The sequence below is a fragment of the Colossoma macropomum genome, unplaced genomic scaffold (assembly GCF_904425465.1).
Source record: "Colossoma macropomum unplaced genomic scaffold, Colossoma_macropomum, whole genome shotgun sequence".
Lineage (NCBI taxonomy): Eukaryota > Metazoa > Chordata > Actinopteri > Characiformes > Serrasalmidae > Colossoma > Colossoma macropomum.
Window position 1 is genome coordinate 5376270 of NW_023494803.1, and position 27900 is coordinate 5404169.

A 27900-nucleotide genomic window follows, 5' to 3' on the forward strand; every position below is an offset into this window, starting at 1 on the left:
CATATCTACTCTTTCTCATTATGACATTATTGTAATAATATTATAAGATTATTTAATATATTTCTACACATTCGAGGTCATTTTATGAGGTGAAATTATCTCACCATATTGACAAATCATTTTATTTCAAGAAATATGCTTGAAACAAGCCCAATTATCTTATAGTACAGTGAGATAATTACCATAATGAAGTTACTTCACACATGTTCAGAAATATATTGAATAACTTTATAATATTAGCACAAACGTCTCAGGATTGAAGATGTTTTCACTCGCAGTGATATAATGTGATATATACACCTCACACACACACACACAGCTGCACTAACTGAAGAGATAAAAGACCCCCCCCCCTGCAATTCTCAGGGACCACTATCAGTGCAGCGCTGATTCAGCAGTGATTCAGATCCAGTGAGTGGAGTAATGAACTCAAACGAGCCATAAATGGAGATCAGACTCTCGGGCTGTTTTCATTTTTGTCGCTTTCTGTCTTTTCCCATAGAGATCTTACAGATCAGGAGAGAGAGAGATAGAGAGAGAGAGAGGGAGAGAGGGAGGGAGGGAGTTTTTGATGACGACAAATATTTAAAATGTCATGTTATTACAATAATATTCATATATTATAATAGAATATAACTATACATACATACATACATACATACATCATCTAAACCGCTTATCCTTCTGGGTCACGGTGGGGTGCTGGAGCCTATCCCAGCTGTCATTGGGCGGAAGGCAGGATACACCCTGGACAGGTCGCCAGTCCATCGCAGGGCAGACAAGAATATAACTATATATTTTTATAATTTTATATAAATTCTATTCTGCCCAATGGCGGCTGGGATGGGCTCCAGCGCCCCACCGCGACCCAGAAGGATAAGTGGTTTAGATGATGTATGTATGTATTCTACATTTATAAATTTCTAATGAAATGTTCACAGAAGTTAAAGGACCACAGGCACTTTTCTGGTGTAATAAATAGATGCATAAATAAATACGAGCTACAAAGTTTTATGATCACAAATACATAAAATATCATATTATTACAACAATAATCGATCATGTTATAATAATGCAAATGTAGAAAAGAAACATGCAGGTGTTTTTACTCCAAACTCTTCAGAAATACAGAGAGAGGTTTACAGAGACAGAGAGACAGAGAGAGAGAGAGAGAGGGAGAGAACAGATGGGGGAATGAAAAATAAGTTCAGAGGTCGTCTCCTCCTGCAAATCAACCTGGTACTGCCAAGAGGAGTTTAATTTTCTCCTTCCCCACCCTGTGTGTGTGTGTGTGTGTGTGTGTGTGTGTGTGTGTGTGTGTGTGTGAGATTCAGTGTCATTCCCTCGACTCTAATGTTGCTAAGCTAATGGGGTCATTTCCACATCCCACATCACTCCATAGCATTTCCATCTTCCAGCCGTGTCCTCTGCTCCCCATCTGGGGTCTGTATTAGAGGTCTGTATGGGTATGAAACTGAGCCCGAACCTGACCCATACCGGTGACCGACCAGGCCTGACTGGCCTGAAACCTGAACCTGACCCGAACCCCCTCACTCACACTAATCCACTACAGTGGATGAAAGTGGATTATTACGCTTTTACAGTAATTCACCAATAAGTCCCAGAGTAAAATATTAAGTTTGTATGAGACTAAACTTGTGTTCTATTAAACGTCCAGCAAAGCTTGAATGAAAAACATAAGATATAAATATGATAAAACATGGTTTCTTGATAAAACATGGCTTTATGATAAAACATGGCTTGGAACTCAACTAAGAACTGTGTAAGAAATGAGCAGCTTGATTGGCAGCTCTCTGTTTAACACTCCTAGCCTGCTCCGCCCCTCATACTGAACTATAATGATTATCCAGCTTTTATGTGACGGTAACTGGACGAATAATGTCACGCATAAGCAGATGTGCAGATGGACGGACAGATGGACGAACAAACAGTTGGACGAAGCAACACATGAATGAAGGAACAGACGAACAGTTAGCTTTAGCTAAGTTTCTCTGACTCTGGAGGTGGCCTTTGTGGGCGGGGCCAGAGATGTCCACCTTGTGATTGGTTAGGAAATGCTAACGGAAGCATTACCCACTGTTAGGACTGCCCAGTTTACATCAAGAGGAGAGCAATATGGTGAAATACAGCAGACATTTATTAGTATTCATAAGACATACTTTGTTCATGTACATTTTAGGCCCAAGATGAACTTAGAATTAGAAAGAAAACTCAGATTTAGGTTCCCTGGGACTCAAAGTTGACTGACAGTACATGGCATTCTGGCATAAACTGTTATTTTACCAACTACTAGTATTTATTATCGGTATATTTATTGAGAGATTGTACTGATTGTACCCGGCAGAGAACGGCTTCTACCCTCATCTGATCTACTGTTAACTGCACTAAAGCTCTTCACAGTAATGCTGCTATAGTCTCACAGGGCCAGACGTGGCCTCATAACGAGAATACAACCTGTTTAACGTTTGGTGCTGGATAAGGGTACGTCCCCTCTAAAGCCTGCCCCCAAATTCCTATAGTCCACAGCCTTTTAACATCTGGAGTACAAATGCTAACACGAGCAAAACAAGCTAGCTAGTGAAATGCTACCATTAGCTAACAGAGCTGTTTTTCCCATACAGGATGTAATGTTTATTTTTACTGCATGTAATATGTTCACCACACACATCTACAAGCTTAAGTGGAGTTTTTGGGGGGCACTTTTTTAACTATGCTAACTTAGTTAGCATCCATGGGCCTTTCTCCATTGGACAATGTTGACAAGCGCCCCCTGCTTTGAGCTCCAACTTCACGGGGGAGTGGGAACAAACTGATAAAAAAAAAATGTTTCGATATTTCACTCTCAGTTTATTCCCACTCTAAATAGTCTACGTTCCCACCCACATTTAGGACAAACGTTCCAGAACATATGGTGGTACTGTGACTGGCGTACTGGTGAACTTCATACTCGCCTTTATTCAGGGGCACGGTCACCCACCCTGCAAACTCTGGAGCTATTCTGAACGCAGCTGTAGACTGTACTGCTAAGAGAGAGAGAGAGTAAGCGGGAGAGTGCGTGAAATTTATGTCCTTTAAATAAAAACAAATCTACTACATAAAAAAAAATCACTCAATCGAAAACAAACCCAAGAGGACCAGATGTTGCATGAGAAAACTGGCCTAAACCCGGCCTGAAACCCAATATTTTGATGGGCTGGGGTCGGGTCCACAGACCTCTAGCTTGCTAAACCAGGGGTGTCCAATCCTGGTCCTCTGCCACTCTGCTGAGTTTAGAATACATTAGATTAGACAAGATTAGATTCAACTTTATTGTCATTGTGCAGAGTTACATGCGCAAAGCCAGTGAAACGCAGTTCACATCTAACCAGAAGAGCAAATACAGCAAGTAAGGAGTGCCATAGCAGTTTATGCTATATCTTTCAATCTGTACAGTTATGGGATAGTGGAGAGGTACATTATACAAATATTACATATCACTGCTGTTGGAATAAAACCTCATATCTCCAAAATGATAACTTTACAGGAGAAGGAAAAAACATACTTTACCTTCAATGTAAGTCAATGGAACCAGACTTTTTTTTAAATAAATTTTGGTCCATTCATCATGAAATTTACACACAATGTAAAGGTTTTGTTCCGACATCAGCGACATGTAAATATTTAAAAGCATGTACACAGAGGCGAAGTGGACAGTTTAGCTCCAGCTGTAATCTAACACCTGATCCAGGTGATGAAGGCCTTCATCTGAATATTAGAGCCAGGTGTGCTGGATCTGGAGTCTCCAGGGTGGTAGATCTCTGGCACCTCTGCTTTAGGCCACAAGAGGGCAACTGTAATGTAAGCAAATGAAGAAATTGAACCTCTGCAGTGTGTGTGTGTGTGTGTGTGTGTGTGTGTGTGTGTTTGCATGCATTTCAGTCTTCCCTTTGCTTGCATCTGTGTCAGATTCCTCCACTCTGCATGAATCAAGGTCAATATCTGATCTTCTGCTCATAAATGATTCTTTATATTGTGTGATTTAGAGAAATTTCCTCCTGTTTTCAGCAATATTACATGATTTACAATCCACTTTTCTCTTTTTTAGATCATTATCAGTCTGGGCTGCACAATATGTTGTTTGTTATTGCAGTATTGTTCTATAACAGAAAACAGTAATAGTGATATCACAGCATATGTAACCAATCACAGTGTTTTTACAATGAGTGTGTTAACATGCACTCAATAATCCGATCATAATCAGATTTCTGCAGTTATCTGATTATTCAAATGGTCATGAAAACAGCTCTGATCTAGAAATCTGATAAAGAGAGCTGGATTTTAGCTCAGTAATCAGATCCTTTACTGTGATTTCTTTCGGATTTCTCTGGATGTCTCTCCGGACAGACAGCTGAACCGGAAATAAGCAAGCAGTGTTGCCGTGAGACGCAGCAAAACACATTTGGAGTGACGGTGAAAACAACTACATTCTTGATGAAAAGAAAAAATATTCTTCATCTTCTAGAAGATTTATGTTCATATTTTTGAGTAAAGTGCCGTGAAAAAAAAAAAACGTGGCATGAAGTTTGAGTTTTACATTAAGTTTACGTCTTCTACTGTGTGTTTGTGTGTTATTGGCTGGTTGCAAAGCAGAAATCTGATTACTGTCTGACTCATGTAGACGTGGAGTTTCCCATTATCTGATTACTCAAGTGCATGTAAACGCATTGATCAGATTAGACACAAAATCGGATTTTTGGCAGTTATCATGTAAACACACTCAATGTTACTGTGTTTTCCAGACATATTTTTGTGTGTTTTTATAAATCTAATCATTTAAAATATATTAAGATATATAGAAATTGCAAATACGTAGCATGTCAGGTGGTCCATAGTGCATTTTTCTTGTCTGACCCTTTGAACCATCCATAGTAGTGCAGGTTGAGGCCCAGCTGCTCACGCCCTTCACGTTCCTATGACAGAATCTGTAGCCCTCGCTCAAACACAGCTCTTAACCCTTTAAGGTTGATCTATCAAGCCGAATATTCATAGCTTTTTATGTAGTTTGTGTCATAAACTGTGTTTTGTGCAAGAAAACATGTGAACATCAGTTGTATTTCATTATTACTCTGATTCATTCTGAAGAAGCTTATTATATAACCATAAGAAAAGTACGCTGCTTTTTAAATGGAAAACGTCTTTATTTCTAGGGCCATAGTAGCAGTATGATCGCAATGCTGGTATTTAGCCCATATTGTGCAGCCCTCGTATTTGCCTCAGTAAAATATGAGTAAAATAAGATATAGCAGTGAAATGACATAAATCTAACTTATATTGCTATATTGCATTACAGTTTAGAATCATGTTAATTAGATTGCTTAGCAATCTCGGAACCAGGAACAAAAGATTTACTAATTCATTCAGCTTTGAAATCTTAGCTTGAAGCAGAAGTAAATCATTTGGACTGATTTCTTTGTTGCAGAGGAAGTGAAGGAGGGGGGAAAGGAAGAGGAGGAGCCTCTGACAGGGGAGGAGGAAGAGGAGCGGCGCATTGCGGAGATGGGCAAACCCATGCTGGGAGAACACGTCAAACTGGAGGTCATCATTGAGGAGTCCTATGAGTTCAAGGTGAGAAAAGTGTGTGTGTGTGTGTGTGTGTGTGTGTGTGTGTGTGTACATATATACTCAGTGTCCTTTATTAGGAACAGTTATCTCTTTTTTTACTCACTGACCACTCTAGGAGTTCCACCTGACATATATATGGGTACAACTGACCTATATAGAGCATGATACTACCTCCACCATGCTTCAAGGCATTGTTGAGTTTGAATGCCTCACTTTTTCTCCTTCAACCATACACTATATGTCTACATGAGCTTGTTGGACTTCCCGTTCCAGTCCACGGTCATTAATATAGATTTGCCCTCTCCGCGGTTTCGCTGCTATAACAGACTCCACACTTCAGGGAAGGCTTTCCATAAGACTTCGGAGTGAGTCTGTGGGAATCTGTGCACATTTAGGCTTTTAAGACATTGAAAAAAATACAAAAAATGTAAGTATATTAGTGTATATCCCATGTGTCAAACACAGGCCCGCAGGCCACAATTCTTTCCAGCCCGCAAAAGTATTTAAATTTTCCATTAATATTAGCCCGTTTCACAATGTGCTGCACTACAGTCCCCAGCATGCACTGCAAAGTAATGTGCGCTCTGACTCTTCTACCCCAACAACAGTCTATGGGACAGAGGTTACACCTCAATTCAATTTTATGCTGCAGTTCAATTTAGCTGCAGTTCAACCAATATAAACACAGAACATCAGCTCAGCTCAGACACTGAGCCCAGGTCTTAACGAACCTTCAGCAAAGAGAAGATGCCAGATGTCTAGTTCAAGCAGGTTTAAAAGACTGAGCACCTGGGGACATTTAAATTTAGAGTATTTCAGGTATCCATGTAATGTTTCAAGGTCTACCACAAGTGCCTGTATTTTACTGTTGAGGTTTATTTTCATATTTTGAATAAATAATGGTCATTTTGGGTTATAGCACAACATTAATTAAAAATGAAATAAAAACTTTTTTTTTCTCAGGCCCACAGATTTGTTGAGATGTTTTAACATGGCCCTTTTACGGGTTGAGTTTGACACCCCTGGTGCATATATAAGTATTTTAAGTAATATAAGTGTAAATTTAGGGATTAGGACTTGGACACATCCCTATAAATTATGACTTTGTACATATTTATCTTATTTAAATTAATACCTTAGGTTTTAAGATTAAGTGACCCTTATTAGTCCCACAACAGGGAAATTTCACCTCCGCATTTTGACCAATCTGTGCAGTGAAACACCACATACACACTATTGAACACACAAACTAGGGGGCAGTGAGCACACTTGCCCAGAGTGGTGGGCAGCCCTATCCGCAGCGCCTGGGGAGCAGTTGGGGGTTAGGTGCCTTGCTCACTGGCACTTCAGTCACGTACTGTCCACTCAGGGGATCAAACCAGCGACCCTCCAGTCACAGGGCTGGTTCTCTAACCTCCAGCCCACATTAATATATCATAACCTAAAGCCCTGTGAACTAATACAATAGAATGGTCCATCTATATGTGTCCATAACTGTATTTGTATGCCTGTATACTTTATCCCTACACCTCACACACACATGCATGGACCATGTAATGAAATGGACTCTTAAGTGCTTTTCAGAACTCTTGCCTACGCTTCCACCAGACGGACACACACATCCACACGCATGGAGTCACTCTGAACAGACAGACACTTTAAGCTCGTCTGCGCAGCCCCTCGGCCCACACGCACACTCTTTACCAGACATACACACGCACTCGAAGCCCACACACACTTCACAGTGAGGCTGCCTGATGAGTCGGACTTCAGAGGCTCAAAGCTCTCTGTGTTCTGCACTGTCTCAAGTGGGCCTAACGAGTGTGGAAGAGACAGAGGGAAAAAGAACAAATGAGGAATTAGAACCTTTACTGTAATTTAGCACCTGAAGCTGCACTGGAGCTGGATCAGTTCTACCGGGAGAGGTGCTGTGGTTTGAGTGAGAACTGATGAGATGTGTGATTTTAAAGGACCCAGATCGTAAATTTGTCTTCTGTCTTACTTAGCTTTCTTCTTAAGATCCACTTATGAACATTAAGAGATGATTCAGTGTTTATACTTAAAAAAGTAAGTAACCCAGTTACTTCATTTTCAAGTCCATTTTTATGAAGTAAACAAACAGTTTGGTGTGAAATGGTTCACTGTAGAGAAACTTACAGTCTCGGATTTCTTTACAGTGGTGGTGATAGGAACCAGGGGTCACCATGACTACAACACAGATATAGACATTATATTTACTACCCAAAACCACCAGTGAACCTACACGTGCTTTTATATGTAATGATAATAGTAAAATAGCAGTAAATCTGAAAAACGAAGTTTTCTTTGGGGACTGTTTTGCCCCACAACATCCTGCATGTACTCCTCCACCGTGAATGAAGTTTTAAAAATACGTTTTAGGCCAACTTCTGCTTCATAAAACAAAGGCCCAATCCCATTTCTTATTTTTACCCTACCCCTTGTTTTCGAGTGTCACCTTGCCCCTTAAAACTGAGTTACAGGAGTTAAAATCGTTCCCTACAAAATGGGACCCACAAATCAAAAGAGCATCACTTCATTAACAGCTACTAGCGCTGCTCTGTAGGCGACCCTGCCAGTCTGCAGTGACAGCAGAGGAGGGTAAAGTTCAGCTCCTCACTGCTGGGCTTTAGTTACATTTAGGGCATCATATGCCTTCAAAGAGGGGGTGCAGCAGTTACATTCTGGCACCTCACCATTCAAAGTGGAACGGGACATTTAGCTAGCCACCAAGATATCAGTATGCTACTCGTGATTTTATATGCTTGTTATAAAGAAAGGCACAATAAACCACATTAAACTAAGACGATACAATGGTTATTATAATTTTTAACAGAGAAAATTCTCACATTTGTGGGTTTCTTTGCTCCGTTTGAAGTGTATCAGAATAATATCATAAAAAAATGTAAATAATAGTGATATCATAAATAAAGCTGGTTATACAGCGGTAACCAATCTAGCACAGTGTCAGCAACATTTTCAACAAAATCATTTTATATTAGGCCTTGTCATCAACTTCTCTCAACTGTTTGTAAGATTTGTCATATTTTATTTTCCAAAATAAAAGACTGTGTGCATTTAAAATCTGTTTGAGGAGATTAAAAACTAGTTAGAACTTGTATGCAGGATAATAATCTGGGTGGTCTGAGGGTATCATTGATACCATCATTCACTTACACTCTCTCCCTCTCCCTCTCTCTCTCTCTCTCTCTCTCTCTCTCTCTGCAGAACACTGTTGATAAGCTGATCAAAAAGACTAACTTGGCTCTGCTGGTTGGCACCAATAGCTGGAGAGATCAGTTCATCGAGGCCATTACAGTCAGCGCTGGTAAGTTTGTGTGCGAGTGCGTATGTGCGTCTTTACAATGTCTGTGTTCACTCTCCCACCTCTGATAGGCTCCCCCTGCTGGTGTGTTTACAGTACAACTCAAGCACTGTAGGAAGTTGTACAATGTATTCAATACATGCAATATAATTTGCATTATTTATCTATAGAAATCTATATATTGCTGTTGACAGAACACAACCTTGTATATCCATTTTTGACATTTTTCAGTTTTTGGCCTAATTTGAAAACACCTGTCGGCCTTTACATTGTTTGTGAATTTCTTGATGAACGGATCAAAAGAAACGGCCCAAAATGACTTGGACAAATGTCTGGCTCCATTGACTCACATTAAAAGTGAAGTATGTTTTTTCCTTCTCCTGTAAAGTTACCATTTTGGAGATACGAGGTTTTGTTCTGACAACAGCGATACTTAACTGCCTCTCATTTTTCTCAGTTTGGATACGGAATTCTTAAAGGGGAATTCCACCAAACCAAATTCCCTGCATAATTTAATAGTTGAGATGTAAACAGAGTCATTCAGAGTGGTTTGGTGCGAAAGGGTTCATTGTAGAGAAACGTACAGACTCACACAGTCCTCATAACACTTATAAATTTAGTGTGAATGGGTGGGGCTAAACTGCTGTAAACTGAATAGGCAGATGTATGTAAATGTGTTCTTTTATTTTTTATTAAATCACAAAAACAGTGAATTCAAGATGTCCATATATGGACTGTATAGTGACTCCTTTATTTAAAAAGCAAAGAAAATTCAGGTTTTTTTTACTTTATGTGAGGTAATTTTATCTTCAGAAGTCTGGTTCCTATGACCACCACCGCTGTGAACAACTCTGACTCAGTAAGTTTCTCTCGAACAGAGCATTTCATATCAAACCACTCTGAATGACTCTGATTACATCTTAACCATTTTCGTATGCAGACATTATCAGCAGAATGACTTCAGTATTGGCTGAAATTAGAGATTAAATAGAAGGAAAGTGAAATAAGAGAGAAAGAGAGGCTGAAAGCTATCTGTGCTCTTGACCATAGATAGTAATTACTCACAGTATGATCTCAGAGCGATGACCCTAGAGTCACCTACTGCTCCCATAGTGTGTGTGTGTGTGTGTGTGTGTGTGTGTGTGTGTGTGTGGATCAGGTGTTGGCAATTCACACTCAAGCACTTCTCAGTGGGCCAGTCCGAGCCACAGGGCAGAGCAAGGTCAAGTGCGTGCGTGACTGTGTAACATGTGTATATGGGTCAGTTTTAGCCAGTCATCACCTGCCTAATAGGTCTGACGGTGGAGCACTGGACGTTTTTGGACTGATCAATCTCACCAGAGCATAAATGTGAGCATTTAACCCCCTTAAATGGGGCGGAAGGCAGGAAACACCATGGACAGGTCGCCAGTCCATCACAGGGCAGACAGACTGACACATACATTCTCACACCTAGGGACAATTTAGCATGTCCTGACTGCATGTCAGTGGACTGTGGGAGGAAACCCATGCAGTCAACATGCAAACTCCACACAGAAAGGACCCTGGTCACCCAGCCAGGGATTCAAACCCAGGCCCTTCTTGGTGTGAGGCAACAGTGCTACCCACTACGCCACCATGTGCTCAACAAAACTGTGGTGGGTCTTTAGAAAATGAGCTGGGTATGAAAACAGCCTGTTCTTCAGAGATGTTAGCTAACAAACACTGGTATCTGAGATTGCAGCTACTGAAGCAGCATCAAAACTAACACAGACACTGTTCGTGATCAGGTTCATAGGTGGGTAGTGGAGCCTAAATCAGTACTCAAGTAAAAGTATTGATACTTGCATAAAATAATTAAGTATGTATGAAGTATTCACTAAAACAACCTGAGTAGAAATACAAAAGAAGCAGGTCGAAAATCTACTTAAGTGCTGAGCACTGCAGTGGAACTTCTGAGTACACCCAGCATTTATCAGCACAGGAACTGAAGATTGTGCATCTCCTTTTGGGAATCTTGTGGTCTACAATTCAGAGCTCCAAAGTCAGAGATGTAACCAATAACAAAACAGTACAAGAATTGCCACCATCGAAACATTGAAATTAAACACAAACAATAGAATTAGTAACTAAATACGATTGGCTAAAATGAAACAGAGTTAAAAGGTTCCTTTACTCACTTTAGTAGAAGTAAAAGTAATATGATCTGAAAATAATCAAAATCCATCAATATTTACTTAAGTACATGTAACCTTACTTGAGTAAACTACTTACTACCCACCTCTGAATAGGTTAATAAAGACATGTTAGCATGACATGAAAGGCAATTTCTGTCAGTGGCCTAACTGCATTTCATCACTCAGCCAGATGCTTTTTTTTTTGGAAGCAATGTGTCTTGCCCCACCACTTTTGGAGGTATAGCGCCACCCCTGTCTTGTCCCAATAGTACTTAAACTTAAAAACAAACAAGTGCAAAGGAATATGGTGCAAGTAAAGTTACTGTAGACAAACACTGAAGGCTCCCACAGCAGTGACAGGCCTTTGTGCCATGAAGTTTAGTATCGTTTTTGCTGAAAGGGTGCTTGGAGCAGTTAATGGCGTCAGATTACCTATCAGTACCTCTGTAATGATGCTGAGTACAGCTGTCGGAGAGCCGTTCTGTTTATCATCAGTGTACACACACATGCAGGGACCGAGGGAACGTCACTGAAAGGCCACAGTCAGCGCAGTAAAATGAAGCACTTGTGCTTTAAAGGCTCCTAAATGTCATAGTGTGTTTATTCCTGCTCAGTTTATCTGTAGATATTAAGCTCCTGACGCTGCCTGAGATAAACTGTTAGTGTGTGTCAGCTTTGTGCGCACAGAGCTGTGAAATGTGTGAGTGAAGAGTGAGGCATGGTTTGCTCACACACCGTTGCCACGGAGATAAAACTAACACGCTTACACACGACGCACAAACACAGACGCACAAGCTTAAACACTCCGCAGTGAGCGAGAGTGTTTAGTGGATTTGAGTACATCTGTGCAGTGTTATGTGTTTTCTGAGCGTTCGCATGTGTCTGTGCCTGCAGTGTGTACGTATAGCGAAGTGAAGTGCCTGTGTGTAAAATATGTAATTAATATTCATAATCATGTAGTAATAATATGCCACATTATGTCTTATAATAATGTTATTACATACATAAATACTTATATTTGATAATAATATGTCCTTTATATATTAAATAAACCTAAATGCCTATATTTAATAATGTCCCATATGTATTACAAATACATAAATACCTATATGTGATAATATGTGCCACATGTATTATATATATGAGTATCTATATGTAATAATACTAATAAAAAATGTGCGTTAAAACATTTGGAATCACTTTTTATATTAATCATTTTTTGTTATTTTGTATAGAAATAACATCTTATACATTTAAATACACTATCCTAGATAACAAAGAGTACTTTTTAGATGTTTTAGTCATTTAATTAAACTAATTACTACAGTTAGTTTATTAAATTGGTATTGGTTAGTTTGTTAATTAGTTTATTGAATGTATGATTGTTTGTTTGCTTGTTTACAGCTTCCTCCTAATTATTTGTAATGATAAAAACATAAAAAGTATGAAGTTTAAACATCGATCTGCCATCATACTGCTTTTATAGTATGAGTGCGTTTACATGCACGTAATAATCCGATAACTGCAGAAAATCAGATTTTGTCAGTAATCTGATCAACGTGTTTACATGCACTTGAGTAATCAGATAATGGGGAAACTCCGGATCTAAATGAGTCAGACAGTAATCAGATTTCTGCTTTGCAACCAGCCAATAAACTCAGAAGAAGACGAGAAGTAAACGTAACGTAAAGCTCAAACCTCACGCCACAGCTTTTTTTTTAAACCATCGCGCCACTTTACCTGAAAATATGAGCATACATTATCTAGAAGATTAATATTTAAATCCTTCGATAACAAACACACACATGCAGACACAGTGAGTATGAGGTGCTTCTGCTGCTAATCTGAGTCATGCGTGGTTAGTTCAGGGGTTAATATGCTCTGTATGAGAGAGGAAAGCCCAGCAGAGATTAATAACCACCACTGAGATCATTAGCCTATACGGACCATATGAAGCCCCTGAAACACACTCCAGCTAACGTGCATGAGTGTGTGTATGTGTGTGTGTGTGTGTGAGCATACAGTAAAAATGAATTCTGTCCCTCTGAGTGTCCCTCTGGCTGTTATGGAAGGACATTGAGTCGGAGGATATGGAGGAGATTGGATATGATAAAATATCCAAACACATCTATAAATCATTTTAATATCCCAGTAGTTTCTTCTGAGGCGGCTCTGGGCTGGAGATTGACGTATATCACCTCATCCTCAGGGCAGAATTTCTGTTGGAATTTATTGCTATGAATCTTTCAAAGAGACTTTGCTAAGGAAATCACACTAAATCGCATTTCTTACTGCTGTATATCTGAATCAAAAGAGTCAACTCCATCAAACAGTTCATTGCCATATCTGCATCATAAGAATCAGCTCCTCAAATGATTTAAATAATCTCCTATTACCATTATCATCATAAATGCCAGCACCATCAAACACTTCAAACAGTTTCCTTTGATGGATCAGAGAGTCAACTCCATAAAGCAATTCAAATTATAGTTTTCATATAACTGAAGGATTAGACTCAGCTCCATCGAATGATTCAGATGATTTCCTGTTGCTATACATCTGAATTATAGGAGTCAACTCCATCAAACAATCCAACTAATTTCCTATTGCTGTAACTGAATCATAAGAGTCAGTTTCATCAAATGATTCAAACGATTCCCTCTTGTCATATCTTAAAAATAAGAGTCATTTCCATTAAATGATTCAAATGATTTCCTGTTGGCATGTCTGAATCGCAATAGTCATTTCTATCAAATGATTCAAATAATTTCCTTTTGCTACGTTTGAACCATAAGCTTCAACTCCATCAAACAATTCAAACAGCTTTCTTTTGGCATGTTTAAATCATAGGAGTCGACTTTATAAAACCATTCATATTGTAGTGTTTCCATATAACTGAATCATAAGAGTTTCGCCAAATGATTCAAATGGTCTCCTGTTGCCATATCGTAATAATAAGATTCAAGTCCATTGAATGATCAAATAATATACTATTGCCATATCTGAATCACAGCAGTCCATCAAATGATTAAAATGATTATTTTATTGCTGTATCTGAATCACAAGAGTCATTTCCATTAAATGGTTGAAATGATTTCCTGTTGTTATGTCTGAATCATGAGTCATCTCAGTCAAACGATTCAAATGATTTCCTATCCACATCTGGATCACAGCAGTCAACTCCATCAAACAATCCAGCTAATTTCCTCTTGCACTGTCTGAATCATAAGAACAACTCCATCGAACAGTTCAGTCAGTCTTCTATTGCTGTATCTGAATCGTAAGAGTCGGCTCCATTGAATGATTTAAATGATTCGGAATTTGTTGCTTTGATCAAATCAAATCAAATTATTGCTGTATCTGAGAGTCATCACCATTAAATGATTGAAATTTCCCCTTGCAATGGCTGAATCATGAGTCATCTCGATCAAACGATTCAAATTATTTCCTATTGTCATATCTGAATCACAGCAGTCAACTCCATCAAATGATCACATGGATTTCTTATTGCTACATCTGAATCATGAGTCATTTCCATCAAATAGTTCAAGCGATTTCCTGTTGCTGTATCTGAATCATAGGAATCAACTCCATCAAACTATCCGACTAATTTCCTATTGCGCTGTCTGAATCAGGAGTCAACTCTGTCAAACAGTTCAGTTGATCTCATATCGCTGTGTCTGAATCGTAAGAGTCAACTCTATCAGATGAGTTTAAATGACTCTTTCTCAATGTCTAGATTTGTTGCTTTGATTCAGAATTGCCTGTTCACCTGTATCGAGCCTTGTTGTGCATGAATAATTCAGTGTAAATGTGTGTGTGCAAGCTTTTGTCCCACTGTTGTAAACACACAGGCTCTATTGTGACAGTCACTCGAATTGAAAGCGAGTATGGGAGCAAAACAATAAGCGAATCCTTTGATAGCTTTCAAATCCGTTTGGCTTTGTGCTCCGGTGGCTGAGAAGCTGAAGCTAAAGCTTACGAACATCCAGCCACACGTAATCCTTCTTTAAAGTGCTGTACCTGACAGAGGAGCTGCTCTCTGTGTGCTTTCAAGGTAATTTGGGCTCTCAGAGAGTGTTCTCTACTCTTCTGAGGGTTGTTCTCGGCTGTTTTTTGCACAGAGAGGGGCGTCCACTCGTTTTCACACAAAGTCCTGAAGCGCTGGACTTTGATGGCTGTGTGTGTGTGTGTGTGTGTGTGTGTATGTGTGTGTGTGTTTCAAACAGACGTTTGTGTGTTGTTTTCTTTCTGGCTTTGCAGCTTTTGAGCACATCAAATATTACCTAAGCCCTTGCTCTCTCTCTCTCTCTCTCTCTCTCTCTCTCTCTCTCTCCTATCTTTCTTTCTCATCCACATTTTTCTCTTTCTATCACTCTACTCTTTCTATCTCTTTTCTCTCTCACTTTCTTCTCCATACACACTCTTTTCATTGGCTCTCTCTCTGTTCTTTCTTATGTGTGTAGTTTATTGTATAATGTTTTGCACAGCGCATGTATTTATTTTAATTACTGGCATTTTCTAAAACCAAGGAGCTGAAAAACCCATTCACTGATGATACTAAAGCAATTTCAGTTTCAACTTATTGATCAAACGAAGATGAAAATGAGAATAAAATGAAAATAATACGGGAAGAAAACGACCTGTGCAGTTTTTTTTTTTTAATTGTGACTCTACATAATCAAATATGATGACCTGGTAGTTGTAAGGATTATGTTATTATCTATTTAAACTTAAGGTATTAATAATTTTAGTAATTAGCTAAATATTTACAGAATCGTCATTTATATGGTACTTTCTATTGGGAGGTGACCGTCCCAAACCCTCATAATACATAATACCCAATGATACTTACTTTTTTCTTTTTTCGTTTTTTTTTTAATCTTTTGGAATTCTTTCAAAGTGAAGTGATTCAAAGTGAAACATTTAGATTTATCATAAGTTTCATTTTTAAATAAAAAAAAAAAATTCAAAAAATACTGCCCCACTTTTTCATGTCACTACCGAAACATACAAAGAGCAGAACACAAATAGGCGGAGCCTTGTTTTAGCCACGCCCCGGCATTTTAGAGCAGGAAGTGAGACTGCATCCCTGTCCCTCGTGACCACATAGTGAGCAGTTAGATCCCACTGTTTTGAAGTAAATGTGTCCCAAAATCTGAAAATCAGTGTGTAACATTAAGAATTGTCACTACCGAAACACAGATTTTCGGCAATTAAGTAAACATTTTTTGCGTTTTAATAAAAATATCTTTTTTTATGTATACAAATGTTCGAAGCTGTGTTTGCTAGTCATGCAATGGCTAGCGTTTCTGAGTTTTGCTCAGAATTAGCTGAAATTGTCACCAACGAAACATCTGGTAAGTTTCGGTGGTGTTATGATTGTTTCTATTCGATCATCTATTAAATAAAATAAACATAATTAAGGAACTGGGTCACTCGAAGCAAAAGGGTTTTAGTCTAAAGTCCGATTCTAAGGTCTAAATTTTTGTTCTGTTCTGCATAAAGTGGTTACATCGTTTGATCTTCTCGCTTTGCAGGTGAGGATGATGATGATGAAGAGTGCGGAGAGGAGAAGCTGCCCTCCTGCTTCGATTACGTCATGCACTTCCTGACCGTCTTCTGGAAAGTCCTCTTCGCCTTCGTGCCGCCCACTGATTACTGGAACGGCTGGGCGTGCTTCGTCGTGTCCATCTGCATGATCGGAATCCTCACCGGGTTCATCGGGGACCTGGCCTCGCACTTCGGCTGCACCGTGGGCCTCAAAGACTCAGTGACCGCCGTGGTGTTCGTCGCACTGGGCACTTCGGTACCAGGTGAGAGTGCGGGGGCCGAGGGAGTTTGTGTGTACACAGTAAGGGTGGGATGCAGTAGAGGCCGATGACAGTAAGGAGCAGGTCCAGTTGACCTCGGTTTTGAAGAGGAAGAGATCTAAGTGACTTAGAAAGGCGGGTCATTATCGAGGTACAGACGGCAGAAGCTTCCGTTACTAAGATTGCTCACCTGGCTGGTGTTTCAGGAGGAACAGTGACTTTATTTCGACCTGATTTAGAAGCATTGGTCCAATATGAGCACCATCCTTCAGATTCTCCACAAGTGCAGGCCTGAATGCTTGACCCCTACAGGGAGGGGGTCCGGTGGCTCTGTTATGCTGTGGGGGCATTTTGCTAGAATTGCTGGGGTCCACTTGTCCCCTTAGAGTGCTGTCAATAAAGAGAGATGGAGAGAAAGAGCAACAGAGAGAGAGGGAGACAAGTGAAAGAAAGAGCGAGAGAGAAAGAATTGAGAGAGAGAGAGAGAGAGATAAACAGACAGAGAGTAGAGAGAGTAAAGAGAGAGAGTGAGGCAAAGAAAGAGAGAGAGTGAGAGAAAAAAGTGAAAGAAAAAGGGAGAAAATTGAGCGAGAGAGAGAGATACAAAGAGAGAGAATGAGATATAAACAGAGAGAGTTGAAAGAGTAAAGACAGAGACAGAGAGAGAAGAAAAGGGGAGACAGAAAGGAATGAGAGAGAGAGAGAGAAAAAGAAACGTGAAAGAAAAAAAGAAGTAATTGAGAGACAGAAAGGAGTGAGAGTAGAGAAAGAGAGAGAGAGAGAGAGAGATGTACTAGTACTGAAGAAATAAAGCTGTGACAGTTAAGCAAGATGGACTAATAAAGCAGGACGAGTGTAAGAGGAAGGACGCAGGCTGAGGAGAAGAAAACACGCATGGCCTCCCGTGTACATTTCATACTGTCGTTTATCAGGAATTGAGGACCTCTGTGAGCTGTGTGTGTGTGAGTGTGAGTGTGTGTGTGTGTGTGTGTGTGTGTGTGTGTGTGTGTGTGTGTGTGGCTCTGGTTATGATAAATTATTTAATTATAAGTTCGGCTCGTGTGCTCTCCTGCTGGCCTGTGGATTAGCCTCATCTGTCATCATACGTGCTGCTGAGAGAAGATGCAGCTGCACCTGCACAGAGAACTCACACACACACACCCATATACACACACACACCCATATACACACACACACACACTCACACACACACACACACCCATATACACACACACGCACATACATATGCATCTGTCCCCATTCGCACCCATACACACTCATCATCTGCGCATTATGAGCTATTGTAGGTTGTTGTCTAGCTTGTTTCAGCACTGCTCCATCATACTTAAAGAGAAGTGATTACCACTGAGCCAGTATAAATCCGATAAGTGCACGCTAGCGCCACACTGGGACGGCATAAGTGTGGTTTATATGGGGTGTTTTTCCACTGACCCAAATGGGAACCAACAGAACTTACAATTTTAGTTCGCTATCCTGCCTGAGAGAATGTCATAATAACCACCATAATCAGTTTAATTGTCTTTTTGGTCATTCTGTGCGATTGTAATGTGGCGAACAGCTACTCTTCTGCTAGTTATCTTAATTGATTAGCGAACATGAAACAATATACAGCACTGCTATTCACACACATAATAACCACAATTAATAACCTAAATGTGCCTCTCTAAAGCATCGAGTTTGGATAATTACCTGCATTGCTTGCTAGTTACAGTTAGGTAACTTACTAGCTGATATGGGAAATGTACAGATATTCCCAAAGTCCTGTATTTCCAAAGCTTTATGTGCCCAGGGTCCTATCTTCCCAGGATCCTATGTTTCCAGGGTCTTATGTTCCTAGGGTCCTATATTCCCAGGACCCAATATATCTAGGGTCCTATATTCTCAGGGTCCTATATTCTCAGGGTCCTATATTCCCAGTGTCCTATATTTTCAGAGCCCAATGTTCCCAGGGCCCTATTTTACCAGGGTCCTATATTCCCAGGATCCTATGTTACCAGGGTCCTATATTCCCAGTGTCCTATATTTTCAGAGCCCAATGTTCCCAGGGCTCTATTTTCCCAGGGTCCTACATTCCAAGGATCCTATGTTTCTAGGGTCTTATATTCCCAGTGTCCTATATTTTTTGGGCCCTATGTTCCCAGCGTCCTATGTTACCAGGGTCCTATATTACCAGGGCCCTGTGTACCCAGGGTCCTATATTCCCAGGATCCTATGTTTCCAGGGTCCTATATTCCAAGTGTCCTATATTTTCAAGGACCTGTGTTCCCAGGATCCTATTTTCCAGGGTCTTATATTCCCAGTGTCTTATATTTACAGGGTCCTATGTTCCCATGGTTCTATATTCCCATGATCTTATGTTTCCAGGGTCTTATATTCCCAGTGTCCTATATTTTCAGGGTCCTATGTTCCCAGGGTCCTATATTCCCAGGGTCCTATAATAACAGGATCCTATGTTTCTAGGATCCCATATTCCCAGAGCCCTATGTATCCAGGGTCATATCTTCCCAGGATCCTATGTTTCCAGGGTCTTATTTTCCCAGGCTCTATGTACCCAGGGTCCTATATTTTCAGTGCTTAGTAACTAGCACTTAGCAGAATAATGTGACAAACCTAAGCTGCTTTGAGGGTGAATGATGAGGGGAAGTTGATGTGAAGCACCTGGTAAAATCAGTGTTGACATGGAGTGTTGATGCTGTCATTTAAGGAAGTGCTTAAAGAATCATTTACATGCAGTTAATAATCCGATAACTGCAGAAAATCAACATGTTTACATGCACTTGTGTAATTAGATAATGTGAAACTCCTGGTCTACGTGAGTCAGACAGTAATCAGATTTCTGCTTTGCATCCAGGAAAGCTTCTTCTCACAGAAGAGACGTGACGGAAATGTAATGTAAAAGTCAAACTTAATGCCACGGCTATTTTTTTTAAAAACATTGAGCCACTTTACCTGAAAACATGAACATACATCATCTAGAAGATAAAGTATATTTAAATCCTTCATCTTGTCGAGAATGTAGTTGGTTTCAGCGTCACTCCAAAAGTGTTTTTCTGCATCTTATTTCCAGTACTGCGGTCTGTTTTCGCACATGCGCAGACTGAGGAATCCGAAAGAAATCAGAGTAAGGGTACACATGCACTGAGAAATCTGATTACTGAGCTAAAATCCAGCTCTCTATTTCAGATTTCTTAATCAGATTTCTAGATCGGACTGTGCTGTTTACATGACCATTTGAATAATCAGATAACTGTGAAAATCTGATTACGATCAGATTATCGAGTGCATGTAAACGCACTCATTGTTAGCGCAAATTTTGGTGAAGTGTTGCAATGCTGTGAATATTCTGATGTTCAAACAAAATCATGACAACAATGACAGGATAAGAACATTAAAATGCTACTTATTGTTAAATAGATCCTCATTCTTGATCACTGAGATGTTCGATTACAGTGCGTTTCAATGAGAGAATCTATTTGGAGACAGATAGACCAGAGGTGTGGAGCTTAGTCTCATCTCTACATAGAGAAAATATGATTAAAGCAACACAGGAACAAAGAGCTATTTCCTGTGAAAGGTCCCATAGAGGAGTATAGGGCCTTGGGAATATAGGGCTATTTACAAAATTGCAAAAGGGAACACAGAGCCGGGGGAACATGGCTGTTTCCTACAAATATTAGTCAGAAAATGAAGGGCTCAGGAACGTAAGGATGAGCCCCTGATGTACCGCACTGTACATACACTATATTGAACAAATAAAGAAATGTAATTTGTACCATGATATAAACGTTTGGCCGTACCACTCACTACAAAGTGGAAGTACAAGATAGGGGTTTCTAATAAAGTGGCCGCTAATAAAGTGGTTCAGAACGTCGTTCAACATGAATGACTCTGTCTGAGAAACAGTTATTCTCTCGTTTATTCTCTAACCACATGGACTCTGACTCTGTTGACAGTAAAGACGCATGTATACACAGGCTAACACACACACACACAGAGGAGGTGGGTGTGAGGCGTAGATGGTGCAGTGTGTGCTGTGTGTATTTATTATTCCAGACACGCCGGACAGTGTGGAAGTGCTGAGAGAGCAGAACAGCAGCAGACCTGCTGAGACCGAGTCTCTCTCTATCTGTTTATGCTGCTCCCTTATGCTCTCTCTGAACTCATTCTTTGATCTCTCTCTTTGTCTCTCTATCTCTCTCTTTGTGTGTGTTTTTTTTTTCTGTCTCTGTCTGTCTCACTCTGTGTCTCTCACTCTCTGACCCAATATAATTTCTTATCTTTACCCCTACCCCTTGATTTACCCCTTGCCCCTTGGAACTAAGTTACAGGTAGTGGTTAAAATCTTCCTCTATGAAATGGGACCCTCAAATAAAAAGAGCATCACTTCATTAACAGCTACTAGAGCTGCTCTGTAGGCGACCCTGCCAGTCTGCAGTGACAGCAGAGGAGGGTAAAGTTCAGCTTCTCACTGCTGGGCTTTAGTTACATTTAGGCAATCATATGCCTTCAAAGGGGGGGGGCAATTATTTATTATTGCCCGCCACTAATTCTTCAGTGATATGAAGCTGAAGTCAGCTATTTGCCTGCTTCTCATCCACATTTTTTCATCCCACCTTAAATGGAGCAGCAGTTACGTTCTGACGCCTCAGGCATCAGAACTGCTGCACCTTTTAAGGTGGAATGAGAAATTCACTGAGGCATTGGCATACTATTCATGTTTTTTATTGTTAATAGGATCATAATTCATTAAAGCGACATTAAAGATATTACAATTTTTAATAGTAATTTTTTAACAGAGAAAATTCTCACATTTGTGGGTTTCTTTGGTCTCTTGTTCAGCCATTTTGCTGGTTTTTCTTTTTTCCTCATATCACTCTGTTTGAAGACTCTGAAAAACCTCTATTTGGAGGACCATGTAGCCCCAACACTTCACCCTACCCCTCTATCTCAACAAGAATCGGGACACCCTACCCCTAGATGTGAAGGCACAAAACAGTGGGCTAAGGGCTCTGTGGTGGGGCGAGGGGTGGGACTCTATCTCTCTGTCTCTCTTTCTCTCTATCCCTACCTCTGTCATAAACACTAGGGGTATTAGGTTGGCTTTAGATGGTGAATCATTCATGCAACTTTAATGGCTTGAAACCTGAAACTAAACTGCACTTGAGTCGTGTAATAATGTAGTGGATACCACCTCTGCCTTCTACGCTGTAGACTGGGGTTCAACCCTCGCCTGGTTAAGCACCCTACACTATACCAATAAGAGTCCTTGGGCAAGACTCCTAACACTACCTTCACCTACCTGTGTCCTGCAACAACAGCCAATCAGAGAGCTAGAAGAGTGGAGAAAAAGACGAAGAGACTTGCATGAACAGCGGAGCGGAGACAGAGCAGCTGCGTGTAGAACAAGTAAATAAGAGCTGATATCATGGTTATGATGTTGATCCAGATCAGATCAGGTCACTGTCTTTACAGTTTCAGCTCTGTGATATCAGCGTTTCTCAGCTCCATACTAATCCCCAGTTTGCTGTGCATACAAGCACAAACAGGTCCAGTACGTTCAGCTCTGTGTCATGTGATCTGAGGAGATCTGGGAGTTTGAGTTCTTATTCGTAGCCGAAACTCGTTATGTGTGCTATTCTCTCTCTTTGCCCTGTTGTCTAGTGTGAGCTCCCTCACGACAAAAAGACAAGAAATGCTGTGACAAAACCGACGTTAAGTTTGTGATGCTCTCCGTTTTAGAAATCTGTAAGATTTTAAAAGTTGCGTAGTGAACGTCCAGCCTTAGCAGACCCGTAAAAACAACCGTCATTGCAGAAACATACAGGATCTTATCTGTACTAACTCAAATTGCAGCACCTCTCCAGATAAAACTAATCCAGCTTAAAGCTTCCTGATTGCATTTTCTCAAATGAACCCTTTCCAGCTTTAAGCATGTCATTCAAAAACTGCTTCCGCAGTCTAAAATGGACAATGCTGACTGGTTTTCCGCTGCGAAGACCAACAGGAAGAAGCAGAAAGTCAGGGCCAGTCATTCGCGATTCAGCAAAGCACTCAGCTAGATTAGAGAAGGCCATTCAAAGAGGCGCCTCAGACACCATTCAGGGAATTGTGCTTTAGCTGCATGTTTTTCTTCTGTTTGTTCAGACACAGAATCTGTGGCCATCAGCAGTTTGAAAGGCTTTGAGGTCTGTGAGGATGGACTAAGAGCTAATCTTAAACATCCAAGTTTGGGAAACAATTGTTGAACAAAGTCTGTGGAGTAATCACTGCTGCGAGTGATAATATTGTGTGTAAACTGTTGTATTTAGATGCAAAATGAATTGTACAGCTCAAAATATATTGTAAATATTAAAGCAAGGGTTCTTAACTTTTTCACAGTACAGCCCCCCTCTTTAAATACCAGTATACATGTTAAAGAGTAATCAACTAGGAAAGCAACTCACTTACTGGGCCTGCAAAGCACAGTTCTTTAGCTTGTCACTCAGTCATTCACACATCAGTACCAGCTGGTCCAGCCTCATCTGATGGTACTGATGAGTCAGGTCAAAATCAAATCAAATTAAATCACGTTTATTGTCACATCACATTTACACAGGTGGAAGGTGAGTGAAAATCTTAGGTGCGTAGCTCCCTTATAGAATTTAAATAATATATATATATATATATAAATATATATGTACACCGACTCCGAATATACACATATACACAATATACACTAGTTAGTATTCATATAGAAATCTTCCAGATTATACTTTATTATATAGATTATAAGATATGGATAGAAGAGGTACAAGATGTCAATCTATATGTGTAAGTACAGATTTGCTAGATTGAAGGTGCAGAAGATCAGAGTGAGTCTGATGAGATGTAGATAAGGTGTAGATTATGGCTTCTTAGGCAGCTTCTTAGGTGGTACAAGAGCTGCATTTGCATAGCATTACCCCAAAAGACTGGCCACTCTTTTACGTCTGCTGCCTCATAAACAAAATACTTCAGATGCAACAGACTCCCTGACTCACCCACTCAGCTAAACGGGATAGCGATATCATGATTTGTACTGTGTGAACGTCGAGTTATCTGCACTTATTTGTGGCAGGTTGGAGTAACGGTAATGACCAAACTCAAACCTGAGGAAGAATTTCAATCCATATAACTGATTAACCAGTATACCGCCCTCTATTCCTACCCAAAAACTATATAGAGTCAGAAGAAAGTTATATAATGAATAATTTTGCACTGAAGAAATACAGTATTACGTTACTGTATAAAACCTGCAAAAGCCATTTGTGGAATATCAAAGTTTATTTTATCATCTTTGTATGATAAAGACGTAAAGTCACTGTTACAATTCTGAACATTGAGCGTTTACATGCACTTAATAATCCCATAAATGCAGAATTTGAAATTTTGTCAGTAATCCTATCAATGTTTACATGCACTCGAGTAATCAGATAATGGGGAAACTCCAGGTCTACATGAGTCAGACAGTAATCAGATTTCTGCTTTGCAACCGGCCAATAAACTCACAGAAGAAGACGAGAGGTAAACATAACGTAAAACTCAAACTTCGTGCTACACATCGCAACACATTACCTGAATATACGAACATAGATCATCTAGAAAAGAAAGAATATTTAAATCCTTCATTTCGTCAAGCATGTAGTTGGTTTCAGTGTCGCTCTAAAAGTGTTTTGCTGCTTCGGCGACGCTGCTCGCTTATTTCCGGTACCGCGGTCTGTTTTCGCACATGCACAGACTGAGAATTCTGAAAGAAATCAGAGTCCACATGCACTGAGAAATCTGATTACTGAGCTAAAATCCAGCCTCTTTATCTGATTTCGTAATCGGATATCTAGATCAGAGTGTGCTGTTTACATGACCATTTGAATAATCAGATAACTGCAGAAATCCGATTATGATCGGATTATTGAGTGCATGTAAACACACTCATTTTTTTATGATACTGTAAAAGTAAGACTAGAAAAGTGTTATAATTGTGGAAGTGTTGGCTGTTTCTAATCCTTAATTGTTTTGAAATCTTTGGCAGTTTCAGATCCATTATGGCTTTCAAATCTTTGGCAGTCTCAGCTCTGCGATGGCTTCGGAGTCTTTGGCCGCTGGGAATCTGTAACAGTTCTGGAATCCTCGTAGGTTTGAAATCTGCGAGCGCTGTCTGCTTCCCTGAGGGATCGTGGGATGGAGCGCTCGTTGCCACGACGCCCACGTTAGTGCCAGCAGCGCTAGCAGACTGCCTGGCTCCGCCGAGCACCAGACCGGCCGAGACTAGGCTGAGAATCGCCATGGCAATGCCATGGAGACGCCGGCTCTCTGCCGCCTGTTTGCATGGGGAAAAAAAAACAAAGCGGCGGATTGGAAGAGCTGGTACTGTACATCAGAAATGGCAGCTTTATAGCCCAAAGCTTTTGCCAACTGAATTCTATTTCCATTCCAGGGGTGAAGGTGTAATGAGAGGTTTCGGCTCAGCTTTGTACCGCTATTCTCCAAAGATCGGAAGTAGTTTGTAGTTAACAAAAAGAGTCAAGTTTCCGCAAAACAAATCGAATCTGATTGAATATTCCGAGTAATGTTTTCACTGATTTCTTAACTTAGTGTGAAGAAGAGAGAAGCATTGGCATCTGCTGCACGAAGAACAACAATATGACACTTAATTTAATGTCTGTGAAAACTATTCCCATCTACCTTATACTTCTACTCACTGGCCACTTTATTAGAAACACCTACCTTGTACTTCCACTCAATGGCCACTTTATCAGAAACACCTGCCTTGTACCTCCGCTCACTGGCCACTTTATTAGAAACACATGCTTTGTGCTTCTACCAACTGGCTGCTTTATTGGAAACACCTACCTTGTACTTCCACACACTGGCCACTTTATTAGAAACACCTACCTTGTGCTTTCACTCACCGGCCGCTTTATTAGAAACACCTACTATGTACTTCCACTCACTGGCCACTTTATTAGAAACACCTGCCTTGTACTTCCACTCACTGGTCACTTTATTAGAAACACATACCTTGTGCTTCCACTCACTGGCCACTTTATTAGAAACACCTACTATGTACTTCCACTCACTGGCCACTTTATTATAAACACCTACCTTGTACTTCCACTGACTGGCCACTTTATTATAAACACCTACCTTGTGCTTTCACCCACTGGCCATTTTATTAGAAACATCTACCGTGTTCTTTCACTCACTGGCCACTTTATTAGAAACACCTACCTTGTTCTTCCACTCACTGGCCACTTTATTAGAAACACCTACCTTGTACTTCCACTCACTGGTCACTTTATTAGAAACACATACCTTGTGCTTCCACTCACTGGCCACTTTATTAGAAACACATACCTTGTGCTTTCACTCACTGGCCACTTTATTAGAAACACCTACCTTGTGCTTTCACTCACTGGCCACTTTATTAGAAATACCTACCTTATACTTCCACTCACTGGCCACTTTATTAGAAACACCTACCTTGTACTTCCACTCACTGGTCACTTTATTAGAAACACATACCTTGTGCTTCCACTCACTGGCCACTTTATTACAAACATCTACCTTGTACTTCCACTCACTGGCCACTTTATTAGAAACACTGCCTTATGCTTCAAGCTGCTGCTAAAGGAGCTCAACACGCTTGGAGGAGAACACTGATTGCCATTTCTGTTACATTAGCTAACAGGTGCCCGTGTTGGCTAGCACCATGCTGAGTGAGAGAGAGAGTTGTTACTCATTATACTGTTATTGTTGTTATTTTTTATCTTAATTTTTTAATGTTTTTTCCTACAGCTTAATCTTCTATGTACAGTGTCCCTGAGATGCTAATAAATAACATCCAATTATTATTATTATTATTATTATTATTAGTATATAGTCTAAACAAAACGAGTGAAGATGTGGTGTTTAGTGGAGGCTGCTGATGTGAGGGGTGTCTGGGGGATGTTAGTTCTGAAAGGCTGTGAATGGCGGTATGTGTAGGTTTTACGGTGTGTATGGCTGTGTGTGAATGTTTTGGCTGGTTGGCTCTGTAGCATTTTGTCGATGTTTGTTTATGACTGTATGAATAATCAGACTGTAGTACTCTGCTCTGGTTTTTATCTCCATGAGCTGAGTGAGCAGCCAGTACACACAGACTGTGTGTGTGTGTGTGTGTGTGTGTGTGTGTGTGTGTGTGTGTGTGTGTGTTGTGGAAGGGCATTTAGAGGTTTTTATGGGTGTCTCTCAGACAGACCTGGCACAAACAGCCAAACAGCCAATCAGCTTCCAGCACAGGCCTCCACTGTAATCCATCACACACAGAGAGAATGAGAGAGACAGAGAGAGAGAGAGAGAGAGAGAGAGAGAGAGAGAGAGAGAGAATGAAAGAGTGTCTTATAGTCAGACTGAGAGATGACAGAGAAAGGGAGAGAGACATACAGAGAGGGAGGGAGATTCTGTGTGTGGGTGTGTGTTTGTGTGTGGGAGAGAGAGAGATAGAGAGAGGTAGAGTCAGAGAAAAGAGTGAAGGAGATGCAAATAAAGAAATGGGGAGAAAGAGAGAGAGGGACAGAAAAAGGGAGACATACAGACAGAAAGGGAGAGAGAGATTAATGCTGACAGAGGGAGAGAGAGACAGAGAGAGGGGAGGCAAAGAGAGAGAGGGACTGATTAATACTGACAGAAAGAGAGACAGTCAGGCAGAGAGAGAGAGAAAAGGGGGAGAGATGGAGATGGATAAAGAAAAAGGGAGATAGAAAGAGAGAGAGAGAGAGTTTACACAAACAAATTTAAACAAATTCAAACAATCTCAAATTTGAAAAAAATGTACACAATTGGAGAAATTTTGAATCTTTCTTAGAGGGACACACAAGCCACCTCCCATACCCCCACTCTACTGACCCCCAACACAAATTATTTACATTAAAAATGACAAATATATAAT

The 27900-nt window shown here is 40.3% G+C and overlaps 1 protein-coding gene across 3 annotated transcripts in view; it reads left to right on the forward strand.

Moving 5' to 3' along the window:
* slc8a1b (solute carrier family 8 member 1b) overlaps nt 1-27900 on the forward strand; it is a 170551-nt gene that overhangs the window by 135665 nt on the left and 6986 nt on the right. For all 3 annotated transcript variants that reach the window (XM_036592757.1, XM_036592755.1, XM_036592756.1), the window contains exons 4-6: nt 5480-5625; nt 8869-8968; nt 16662-16937. In XM_036592757.1, the coding sequence (XP_036448650.1) occupies nt 5480-5625; nt 8869-8968; nt 16662-16937 (522 nt within the window). The remainder of the gene's footprint in view (nt 1-5479; nt 5626-8868; nt 8969-16661; nt 16938-27900) is intronic.